Source organism: Leptidea sinapis, chromosome 43 (genome assembly GCF_905404315.1).
Source record: "Leptidea sinapis chromosome 43, ilLepSina1.1, whole genome shotgun sequence".
Classification (NCBI taxonomy): Eukaryota; Metazoa; Arthropoda; class Insecta; order Lepidoptera; family Pieridae; genus Leptidea; species Leptidea sinapis.
This window is the reverse complement of record NC_066307.1, coordinates 1,606,947-1,620,173: the sequence shown is the minus strand read 5'-3', so window position 1 is coordinate 1,620,173 and position 13,227 is coordinate 1,606,947. Positions and strand designations below refer to the sequence as shown.

General features: G+C 34.6%; 1 protein-coding gene across 4 annotated transcripts in view; it reads right to left on the bottom strand.

Annotated features, from left to right (window-relative positions):
* Positions 1 to 4,900: 4,900 nt before the first annotated feature.
* Positions 4,901 to 13,227, bottom strand: part of LOC126977069 (calcyphosin-like protein) — a 78,420-nt gene continuing 70,093 nt past the window's right edge. For all 4 annotated transcript variants that reach the window (XM_050825759.1, XM_050825760.1, XM_050825762.1 and 1 more), the window contains 5 exons: positions 11,382 to 11,478; positions 8,536 to 8,616; positions 7,720 to 7,844; positions 7,302 to 7,386; positions 4,901 to 5,162 (listed from right to left, as the gene is read on the bottom strand). In XM_050825759.1, the coding sequence (XP_050681716.1) occupies positions 5,061 to 5,162; positions 7,302 to 7,386; positions 7,720 to 7,844; positions 8,536 to 8,616; positions 11,382 to 11,478 (490 nt within the window). In that variant the 3' untranslated portion in view covers positions 4,901 to 5,060. The remainder of the gene's footprint in view (positions 5,163 to 7,301; positions 7,387 to 7,719; positions 7,845 to 8,535; positions 8,617 to 11,381; positions 11,479 to 13,227) is intronic.

Below are 13,227 nucleotides of genomic sequence, written 5' to 3'. Positions count from 1 at the left end.
GCTTCTCTAAGAAAGATGTTGCAGTGCAGATGTACCTAGTAGTCATCGTTTTTTCCAATAAAAATTAAACATTGACGAATCCAGAACCTTGAAGTATGCAGAATTGACAAAACTGTGCTGACTAGGAGCAAGATGATCAAGCTATCCCATCCATTTTAGCATTAATATAAGCTTTGTGGGAAATGCCGCCTACTTTGAGACTGAAGCCGGCCTTGCTCTTTTTGACTAAGATACAAATATCGTCTCTTAACTGCTACTTCTTAACCGGGGTATAGGAGTACCCTACTCCTTTTATACCAGCGTTTATATAAAAGGGGATGTCTATTTTGACGCTTGAGTATTCTTTAAGAACGGGATCTATTTGTTCTCTGGTTACACGTAGAATGCGATGAAAGCCACACAGGAATCTACGCGTTCCTGAGCATATCCAAATGGCTGCATATATATGCGGGGAGGTCACTTCCTTGGCCCTTTCGGATTTGCTGGGTTTCGTACATTCTTCTTCTTATATAATTTCTTCTGCATATCAATAATAAGCTGCAAATCAGCGACACATATCGGCACACTGGGCCAAGTAGCAATTTCAGATGGTTCTTTGTCTAACCACTGTCACTGATTTGGTTGGACAACGGTACCTAGACACTGAAAGTTTTTTGAACTGGCCACATAGAATAAAGTAAGAGTAAAAATTGTACATCTCGTGCCACTAAATAAAAAAATAATAATAATGTTTAATTAAAAACATGCAATTATTTCAATACTTTTTAGTGCATATTATATCTATTGTTTTGAAGTCGGTTGTTTTTTTTGTTACTTTTTTGATTTTTAGTGAATTTGAAGTACACTGACCATCAATTTGTTTAAATATGTGTAGATATACTAAATTTTCAATGCAGCAATGAAAATAAATGTAAGTAAATTTATCATCCACATACGTATAGCAAATTTAAGACTTATGGTTTTCTCATGGATGGCATTGTCAGATCTGGACCTGAATTACAATGGGGTAAAATACTATACGGGAAGCACCAGCTTTCAAATAAAAAAGAAGCGATTGGCGACGAAGCATAATCCGGCTAAGTTTGAAACCGAGCAGTTGATTAAAATGCAGTGTATTTCAGCTATCTCTGTTTTTACAAGTAGTCCATTGAAATGTTAAATTTTTTAGGCCTTACCTTGCGTTTTTTAGAGGACGCAATTTTATTTTTTTGATGTGTAGGGGGGGTCAGTGTAAAGCTAAAAACAAGTTTGTGGGGTCGCAACCCTTGTCCCACGGCCGCCATCTTGAAAATAAGGGTTGAAATGGTTTTTACGATATATCTCTTAAACTATTTATTTGATAAAAAAAAATTGTGAATATTTTTGTTTGCTAATTAAATTCTCTACAACTTTGGTCTAGTTACTTTTTGTCGTAGAACTGTAAATAAAAAAGTTATAAGCGAAAATCTTCAAAAATTCGAGAAAAAACTTTATATTTTTCGATGTAACTTTTTTTTTTATCATTTTACGGAAAAATTATATCTGACCATTTTTGTAGTTCGTTTTTTGAGGAACAACTTTTTTTCGCAACTATTTTTCATTAAGTCAATAACTAAGGTTTTACAGCGCTCCGAAGTGAGTACTATTTTTCAATATTCTTAACTATACCTATATTATAAGTGTGTATTCATAATGTGTCATCAAATATTGTTTTTTTTTATTTACTTTGTTATTATAATTTTTTTAATTATAAATTTTGCAATATTATTAAAAATTAATTATTGACTCTTTCACTCCATAATAAGATTTAACAATTATTATTGATTTTTAAAATAATTTTAAATCTGATGGCCGCTACCGAGACTACTGTTCAGGTAGAAAATACCCAAGTGACCATGAGGGAACAAAAGAACAGTTGCCCGCTATTGTTATTATTATTCCTAACCTCTCTTATTGTAAGAATAGCTAATAATATTGTGTTCAATTTGTCGTTAAACCTATATCTTTTAATAAATAATATAATAATTAATTCGCCAAGGCAGTGACAAAAAGTACATTTAACTTATCTTCACTTCCAACACAAGACACAGCTCGCTTTCATACTTTCCGAGTCGGTATCACAATGATCCTGAAGACTGGGGCTGGAAAAAATGTGGAAAATTATTGATGCCAGTGCAGAACTCTAAACCTCCTGAGCTTCTAAAATTGATCTTTTGCAAATGCAAAGGAAACTGTAGAGCGATGTGTGGATGTCGAAAAGAAGGACTGAAATGTTCTGCAGTGTGCTGCCATTGTTCTGGAGAGACTTGCAGCAACGTTATGGAACTCTCAGAATTAATAAATGAAAATTCTTTATATAATGTATATATTATATAATATAATTCTTTTCTTTATATAATGTTAATTGTTCATATGTATTGTACTTGTAAAAAATTGGCAGTTTTCGCAAATAAAATATTATTATTATTATAATTAAAATGACTGATGATGAACCGCCGACATTAACACCCCTTCCCTCTCCAGTTCTCCCACTGGTATTTAATTCAGAAAACCGATCAGATGCTGAGCCGCAGCTTGGTCCATCGAAACGACTGAGGATGAAGTAGTTCTAATTTAGAAAATCACCGTGGATTATGCCTATTGGGGACGTATTGTACCACGTAAAAAAAACGCCCTCTAGACTCTACTTCGTGAGTGGTGGGGAAAAGAGTCAATAATTAATTATGAATAATATTGCAAAATTTGTAATTAAAAAAGTTATAATAACAAAAAAAAAAACAAGAAACAATAACTGATGACATATTATAAGTACACACGTATAATATAGGTATAGTTAAGAGTACTGAAAAATAGTACTCACTTTGGAGCGTCTGACAATGAATAACGTGATTTTTAATAATATTCTGCAGGTAATACCGAAAAATCGCACTTTATTCTTTGATGTATTTAGATCGGTATTTTACACACCTTTAGTACCGTTTACCTGACAATGCCACTGCAAACTCCATAATGGACCGTCGTTCTTATCTGTTTTGGGAGCATGCGCTGACAAACTTTCAGCTTTTATAAGATGACGTAGGTCTGGGGTCCACGGGCTGTTGCTCTAGTAGATACAGTCAGAAATTAAATCGAATGTTTTTTTCTGTGTTCAGTATTCCTCAAATATCAATTAGTCTTAATTTTCATAATATTTGCATAGCGGTGCCGTGACAAGTCGAGTCGAACATTATTGGTTCGAAAATATTTTTGGTTGTAAGGTACATTTTGGTTATCAAATTTAATACTTATTTCTAGTTAATTAGTGATCACAGTGTACAAAAACTTCAAAATATTCAAATAACTGTAGAAAAAGCTTTTATTTATAATTATGGCGCAACGACCGCGACGTTTTGCTGCTAAATGAGACTATTTTGAGCGAAGACACTGTAGACAGTCCTAAGCCTGTTTAAATATGAAGTAAAATTCACTGATAGATGTCTATTTAAATTTAACACATAGACCTAGGACCTTTAGCCAAGCCTAGTGACCAGATCACATCAGTAACTGATTCATAAATACGAAAAACCTATGTAGGTAGAATGTTTATTAATGTAATTAATAAAAACTAACTGCTACAAGAATCCACAACAAAATATGAGACCACCGTTAACGCGGTATTTTCTAGATATTTAGAGGATATCAAGTCTCAAACTTATGTTTCTTATTTCAGTTACCATAAACCTATAGTTTAAATGATAAAAATTCCCGAATAACCTATATGTATTGTATAAATCATTTATTCAATAAAAGAAAAAAAATGTTTTCTTATCGGCCACAACGCTCAAAAAGTGTAACTTGTATTAGTATCAAAGAAAAAACTTAAATTATTATTAAAGAAAAATAAATAAATAATTATAATTGCATTCGTTGATAAAAAATGGTATGCAATAGCTTTACCGCGGCAGTCCCCGAGTGCCACACGTCTTTTTTAGATAATTATTATTGTCGGATTGTCCTATTTCCTTGAATTAATGTCAAGACATTATATCAAGATTATGGTTGCCTTGATATTTTTAAGTCAAGACTTATTATACTTACCAAGATTATGGTATCAAGATACCATTAATTAGCGATCTCTAAAATGGTTGATGGAACGATAACAGCGAGCAAAATTATAGCGCTACTTGTCAATGTTGTGTCCCAGAGGCTAAATGTGAGTTGTTCGACTGTCCAGAGGACTTGGCAACAATATCAAGAGACTCGTTTCATTAGTAGGCCTGGGTTTGGAAGAAAACAATGCACAGAACGGCATCTATTTCTTCCGTGAAGCAGTAATGTGATAAAGCATTATTGTGTTTCGCTCTGAAGGGCGCCGTAGCTAGCCGTGGCAATTACTGGGCTTATAAGACAACATCTTATGCCCCAATGTGATGAGCGCAATTGTAGTACCGCTCAGAATTTATGGGTTTTTTCAAGAATCATGGAAGAAAGAAGAATGGGCAGAGCGAATCAGCTAAACGTCCTAATCGTCTCGTCCAACTGTTTAGACTCTGGGATAATTTTTCATTAATTCCATCGAAATGTATTGCTGAAATTAACAGATACTTTTTTTTGCTTATTAATTTAAAGTATTTAGATGATACAAGCTACTTAGAATTATGAAATAATCTGAAGATGCTAGTGAAATGGGTTGTTTACCTAGGTGCCCGTTTTTTTTGCAAAAGTGTATATTACGCCATAAGTTCATTTTTTAGATGTCGCTTAAAAATTAAAAAACATCGAACTTATCTGCCGGATCCGAAAGGTTTTTCATATGATGTAAATTTTAGAAATCTGCTTACATGGTTAATATGAATGAAACATATTAAAAAAATGTAGTCATTTCTTGAATACCTCTCCGTAAGCATAGGGAAATAGGAAGATTGAATTATAAAATAAACAATACTAATCAAAATATTTTATTGTTTACAATGATATCACATGTTAATTTAAACCAATGAAAGCAAGACAATTAGTGCACTTTATCTTCCCTCTCACTCTAGATGAGACATGCGTGAAGCAGATAATTAGCATAATAATAAGAATTTAATTTTAAAATTAATTTACAACTTGTATGCCTGGCGCATCATCAAGTCGAAGTAACAGTCGTTATCGATAGAGACACTGATGGCACTGTAGTAGTTCATGAACTCCTCAAGTGTTACCTGCAACAAAATTGGCTGGCATTAAAAACAATTTAGCTGCAGTGCAGTTTCTATTCAATACTGAGAGATGTTTCGATTATTATATAATTCCTGTTTCTAAATGACGCTTGCTGGCAAATTGCTTGTGGCGACGTCGTAGGGTGGGTTGCCGTCCTTAAATTATAGCCAGAAAATCAATGCTTGTGATTGCGAAGGGGGCTCGGCATGGGGTGATTGATCGGTCCTGCCACCGGGAAGGATGTTTTTTGGTAATATATAGTTAAACTGCTCATTAAATTTCTTTTTTATTGTTTGTTTCACATGTTGATTAAAAGTAGTCACATTTCACAATACCTTCATTTATTTATATTGTGTGTAAATTGATGCATTACTAAACATTGTGGATGTTTACTTTTTCTTTTTTAAATAAGTATAAATTATTAACTACCCCATTATTTAAAAACAACCAGTAAAAAGTAGGTAATCAGTTACTATTAATGTACACATTTATGAAAAAAAAGTCAACCAATTATCCCACGAAGAGAGTGCTATTGAGAATGTATACACAAAAAAAGTGCAAGTAATAACATAACATACATAAATCAATAATAATAGGCAAAATTGAGCTCGAGTCCCCGACACCGGTATACACATTGATACACATTCCTTAATAAATGGTGCGCAGTATTTTCATATTGTTAATGAGTGACAGTACCATTTCCAATATACAAGTGTGCTAAGTTGGCCATGACAACAGAGCTTGGTATGCTTCCTGAGAGAGCATTATCTATATAAATTGCATGTCGCATTACAGCTGGCCGCGGAGTAGGGGTGAATTTCAATCATTAACTATAACCGCTGCTTTCAAGTCAGGTTAGTTATAAAATCCCGAGAGGTAGCGTGTATTCGACCTTCTAAAAACACACGCGTTTTAATAATCCGCAAAAATCTACATTAAAAGTGTCTTTACTGAAATAATACTGATTACTATCCAAGGAACCCTCTTTTTTTTAAATGGTGAGTAATGGTTTATTAGCTATTGAAAACCACCGTCCAAGAATATCTTCAATACAAATACATATACTATAATAAAGATATTAGAAAAGAAATGCGTTGCCGGACGTTGAGGTTCTAGCAAAGTAAAAAATATATAAGTAAACAATTTGTTTTGTTTTTTTGAAGTGATAACCCTCCCTTCTAGGATTATTACACAAACAAAATTTTATGAACGAAGCGGGACTCGAACCCACGACCTCTGGCGTTCCGTGCAAGTGCTCTGCCAAACGAGCTAACCGTTCGAGTGACGTATCGTCATAAAATCTTGTATGCTTTGTTCAACTCTCAGGTTGTGGCTTCATCTACAGGATCTATTTTACAGTTGATAACCTGCTCAACCCCAATATTTGCATATCAGGAAATTGACTTGAGATGTCGCTCTTGTAAATCTAAACAATTTGTTGTTTCTTTTTAAATGATAACCCTCACTTCTAGGATTGATACACAAATAAAATTTGAAAACAAAATTTTATGAAGCCACAACCTGAGAGTTGAACAAAGTATACAAGATTTTATGAAGATACTTCACTCGAACGGTTAGCTCAGTTGGCAGAGCACTGGCACGGAACGCCAGAGGCGGTGGGTTCGAGAGCCACATGGTTCATAAAATTTTGTTTTAAAATTTTATTTGTGAATCTATAAGTAGAAAGAATATCTTAGATCGCTAAGATATTCTTAGCCTATATCGATAGGCGACACAGTTTGGAAGATCTGATGCAGAGTTTGCCGGCGATCAATAGAAACTGGTTACTCTTTTCCAAACAGATTATTTCAAATCCTTTTTTAACTATAATTACATTTATCAATCTGAACAGACATGTATCCAGCAGCTGAGTCCCCAGGGTTATTTAGATATTTTATAGTACCCTTTTGTGTAGAATTTTTCCTTCAGTACTGATTTATATTCGTTTAAAGGTTAGTTCTCTATGTCAACAGGGACCTTATCGTAAAAACGATCTTATGTAAGCTAGGTGTGTATAATATCTTAAGTAAATTCACACATAGAAAATACTTTCGGTAAATCACATAGCTCCAAATATCTTGCACGTTGGTCCTCATATACAGAAGTAGTAAAATAATACCACTATGGATTTAAGTACATACAGTTCCATCAACGGAACCTTCACCCTCGAAGTTGGCCAGGAACTTATTCATAATAACATCTGCAGTCTCTTCGCCACTCTTGTACCTGCAACATTTATATTTATTACTTAATAAAAAAATTAACATAAAAAAACAACCGACTTCAAAAAAACTATTCCAAAACAAAAGATATAATATGCACAAAACAATGCAAATTTTTATACACTCATTCTAGTTACAATTATTGTTATATTTTGTATCAGTAATCTCCCGCTGCGACCCCGCTGTCGCCTCATCACGTCGCGCGTGCGACACAAGCGCATCTCACCTGCACCTATGCAAGTAGTAACAAACCAACTTTGGCTGATACCGACTCCAAAAATAACAATATAATTAGGTAGTAGTCGGTAGCTTGAACAACAGACTTAAAACATTATACCTTGGGTTGGAGTTGACGGAGTAGATTTTGCGAATATCGTCAATGGTTAGAACACCGTCTCCGGTTTTGTCCAGTTTTTTGAACGCTTGCTCGACTATGGCGCGACGAGATTCCGACATGGGAGGCTACAAAAACATGTTTGTCATTAGTATCTCGTGTTATTGTGAAGTATGATAGGATTATCTGAAAATATTTTTCCACTACCTACGTTTCGAATTGTAAACAGTACACTAGGGTAGTGTATCATTTCGAGAAAGACAAAGTGCGTTGTGGTCGATACTTGACTTTGATAAAGTACGATCCCAGCGAGAATCGGTGCCATGTGATTTGTTGGGCCATCTTCATTATCATAAATTTCAATTATTTTTATTAGAAGCGTTATGGAAGGAGCGAGGTTAATTGATTTTTTTGAATTAATTGGATTATTGTAATGCGGCCATATAGGTATGGCCGCGTTGGGGGTGGAGTTGATGACATTAATTATTTTTACAAATGTATGTAGGCCTTAAATAATAATAAGGGCCCCATAGGTTCGCATGGACAAAAGAATAAGATCTTCTTAGAAATATATCTTTGTAAGACTGCAATGTATATTATTGAATCTAGTTCAGATAATGAAAGTATTATTACTTTCATAAGTTTTTTTTTAGAAGTGTCGGTAGGTATGTGTTTGACATAATATGTATATTGGTCGGTAAAAAATACTCCTCACGTCATTTATAAACACATTTCAATTAAAGTGATAAATACTAAAACTAACTTTAAGTTATTCTTAGGTAATAAGCAAATTAAAATAAACAATTGAGAGCTACTTACACGAAGACGAGCAATAAATTCATCAAGGCTGATGGAGCCGCTGTTGTCTACATCAAACTTGTGGAATAGTTCTTCAGTGTCCTGAATTAAAATGGAAATCCAATCATAATCAAAGTCAGCAATTAAAAGTCGTTCAATAGTTTATTTTTTTGTAATGCAGAGACCAATATATAAATTTCATTTTAATGGATTAAGTTGACGTGTATAGGTAAGTTTTTAAAATACAAAGAATGGTGGGGTTGAATGATCAAAAATCCTTATAATAAACTTATAATTGCCGGTAATTTTTAAAAGATTAAATCTTGTAAAAATATTTTATATTGCGATACTCGCGTTAAGTAAATAGAAGATGCGTTCGTCGGCGCTAACAAGCAATATAAAATTGGGTTTCAGTATCATAATCACGTATAATATACTAGCTGACCCGGCAAACGTTGTTTTGCCATATAAATTGTATTGATCTTGTGCTTGCTAGTTGATAAGAGATGGCGCTAGTTGTATTCATTAGTAACAATCACACTTCTTAAAAGAAAAATAAAAATATTTTGTATAATTCACACTCAGTAGATTTTGCGTTAAAGAAGTTCAAACATACATCCAGACATACAGACTTTCACGTTTATAATATTAGTACGATTATACGTGTTCCTAGTAAAAAAAAATCCGTTCTCCGGAAAATCTAACTTAATCTTTAAAATCGATGGATTAGTGATTATAGATATTATGAAATACCTAGCACACTCAGAATCCTCAGGTCCGGTATCCACCAAAGCGGAAAGGAGGGGAGATGTATTTTGATAACCAATCAGATTTCGTTATTTCCACATCTCTCCGCCTAGCTCAGTGGAAATGGATCAAGCGGAGAGAAGTGAAAATGTCTCATTTGTCTATAGAATTTTGTGCCGCATCTCTATTCCCCGCGCCTCGCACACCCGAAAGCGTTGTTATAAGCACAGCTCACATCTTCTCTCCGCTTTGGTGGAAATACCTGACAGCTTTCCGGCTTATCTCCTCTCCGCTTTGATAGATAGATGACCTTAGATTCAGGTAGCACGATTCAAAACCCAACCCCTCAGAGACAATTCCTTAATTATAACATACGATAATGCACACTCACTCACACTTAAGCTACTCATGGGAGGCCCTAAGTGACGCATCATAATATATCATATTACGAGTATTATTAGGACGTGTAATGTATAGCCGAGTGGTTAGCGATTCTACCTACTAAGCTAGAGGTCCCGGATTCGAATCCCGGTATGTGCAAGCATTTATATGATGAATATGAATGTTTGTTTCCGAGTCATGGATGTTTAAATGTATTTATGTATGTTTAAGTATGTATATTGTATTAAATATATCATTGTCTTGTAACCCATAACACAGGCTATATATGCTTAACTTGGGGCAAGATAATTTGTGTAAAAAGTGTGTCAATATTATATTATATAATGCATGTCATCTATGTATTCTTGTTGTAACTGAATAATTGAGAGTATTATGCTGAAGGACAGAGACTAGAGCTTGTCGTCAGTGAATATTAAAATGTCTGATGTCTTCATCAGTAGATTTCGATGCTCTTTAATAAAGATTGATTAAATCAAAAAACCCACAGAAATAAAAATGTATACATATATGATTATTGTACAAAAATTTGCAAACTCTAAAATCTATGTGAGTGATGTAGCAAATATGAAGAAGAAAGGAGATATTTTATAACATCAGCATTTTTATTAAAATAATAGACTCTACTGTCTAACGAGTATGTCTATAATTATTCATCGCATTCAAGCAAAAGTTTGCGAAATTGTGAGCGTTCTATCTGGATTTATTTCCATGTACAACCTAAACATTTACCCCCTTATTCATAATGGTCCGCTAACTTAAAACAGTCGTTAAGGAGTGTTTTTTCTCATTCTGACTTAGGTTAATAGAAGAAGACAGAGTGAGAATTAGCAATGCTTTAAGTTAGTAGACTATTATGAATAAGGGGGGTAAACATTTAATCATAAAGAATTATAGAATGTCAACAACTTCCGACCATTGTTTACAAAAATACAACATCATCTTGAAGGGCGTAGCTAGGCTTTTGCTAAGAGGGTGATTTTTATTGACGGTGAATGCGAATCTAGATTCAACCATTCGGAGTACAATCTTATAAAAATCGCCTACCAATAGAATCAACTTTGTAGTTTTTTATTAATATGGGTTCCTACGTAATATTACTTTACGGTTTGGGGGGCGTCCATAAATTACGTGAGATGTTTAAGGGGGGGAGGGGGTCGAGTCAAATCTCATCTAATCTTACGTTGGAGAGAGGGGGGGGTCTCGGCAAATACCACGCAATTTATTTTCTGATTGAAACAAACTATTTTATATATATTTTTATTATTTATTTTATATAATATACTATTTTCGTCCATTTAAAACCAGATTGTTCACTAATTCGTTCGAAAACTTCGATATTATACATCAACTGACTGTGAAACCACCATATTTGTTTAATACCAAATAGCTTAATTTACATTATATATTTTTTTTTTCTTTTTACAATAACAATCCAACGCGTTTATATATAAGTAACCCACATTTTAAAAAATCTCACGTGAGCTTGGGGGATGGGGGAGGTGGTTGAATAAAATCTCACGACATCTCACCAGGCGGGGAGGGATGGACAGAGAATTAAAAAAAAAACACTTCACGTAATTTATGGATGCCCCATTGTGAGCATTCCTGCATTATCTGGGGCGAGAAGGGCCAACAGCACCAGCCTGCCCAGACCTCGCTACGCCCTTGATATTCTTTCTTGCGTAACTCTAACATTATACAGAGCAATTGCTACGTACGTCTGGGTTCAAGTCCAAGCCTGACTCCTTGATGCCGTTGACGAACTCCTCCTTGTTGAGCTGTTTACTCCCATCATCGTCCATTCTCCTGAATACCCTAAATGAGAATAAGGCAAAAAGAGAATAAATACATCTCATTAGAACAATTTGTTATTTTTTTAAAGTGATATCCCTCACTTCATATTAAATTAAATTTGTAAACAAAATTTATGAACAATGCGGGATCCGAGCGCTCTTTCACTGAACCAAACGTTCGAATGTCGTATGGTTCATAAATATTGGTATGTCTTGTTGAACTCACAGATTAGGTACACATTAACAGATAAATTGTTTGGATTTGAAATAGCGACATCTCAAGTCACTTTCCTAATATGCAATGATTGGAGTTGTGCAGGTTATCAACTATAATGTAGATCCTCTAGATGAAGCGACAACATGAGAATTTAACAAGACACCAAGATTTATGAACCATACGTCAATCAAACGGTTGGTTCAGTGGAAGAGCGCTCGAACGGAATCCGAGAGGTCGCGGGTTCGTTCGTTTATAAATTTTGGTTACAAATTTAATTTAATACATCTCATTAGAACCACACATTATTTTGGGTAAAAAAAAAGTGCGCAAATCCATGTTTTTTATGACAGTAAGCAGGACACGAGCGCAGTCCGACGACACGAGCAGGACGTTGGTTGTTAATTGAAACGCCCTGCTGTTGTAATGGGTGCCGCTACAATTGCGCTCGTCACCTTGATACATAAGATGTTAAGTATCATTTGCCCAGTTTTTCACTATTAACTAACTAATTTCACTAGCTACAGCGCCCTTCAGATCGAAACACAATAATGCTTACACATTACTGCTTAGCGGCAGAAAAAGGCGCCGTTGTAGTCCCCATAATTTAGCCAGCATTCTGTGCAAAGAAGCCTCCTACTAGTATTCCCATGTGTACAAAATAATTTGTGGTTTATAATAATATACTAGATAATATCCGCGACTACCTCTGCATATCATTCAAAATTGGGTGTAAAGATAAATCGAAAATGTAAATCATTTTTCAAGCAACATATTTTGAGCTATTATCGTTTCTATTAAAAATATTTTGTATTTAGCTAGCGCTATTAAGATTTCTCTGAATATCTCTCGACAATATCACCTGTTAGAAGAAGACATTGACAGGTAAGTCACTGCCATTACGTCTTTAAAATAATACGATACAGGAGTACAGTGCTCCCAAATTAATAATGCGCATACAGATCTTCGCCACTTTTCGGCAATGGTCGTATTTCCCGACCGTCGGGCCACAATATCTATATATAGTGGTAAAATGCATTACTTTTGCATAATTTAGTAGAATTATATTACAATAATAATAACAAGAGGGGTGTGTAATAGTAGCTCTATATAATTCCACATAGACTGAACACGTGCAGTCGGCACCAATACTTAAAGACGACTGACTGACCGGCTACCACAGCCGACCGCCCGATTTGTTTTCGTATTGTGAGCACATGATTTAACTCCTATTTCTTTCGCACAAGGTGCAAAATGCAAGTGCATTGTTTAGGGCTCTTACGATTGAATGATTCGGGTGTTTCCGGGAATACGCCCAGTAGCGAAGATCTGTATGCGCATTATTAAGGACGCGTTCTCAAAACAGAGAGGTATCGAATCGCACTGACACCGCTCAAACACATACACGTACTTAAAGCTAATAGCGGGAATCAAATGAATTTGATCCTTTAGCAAGATTGAATTTTGTTTTTTTTTAATACATATGTATTTTTGATAATTGGTTGGTGTATTCATTTAGTAGTTAAATATTGAAACTTTAGATGGCAGTTCCGTCGC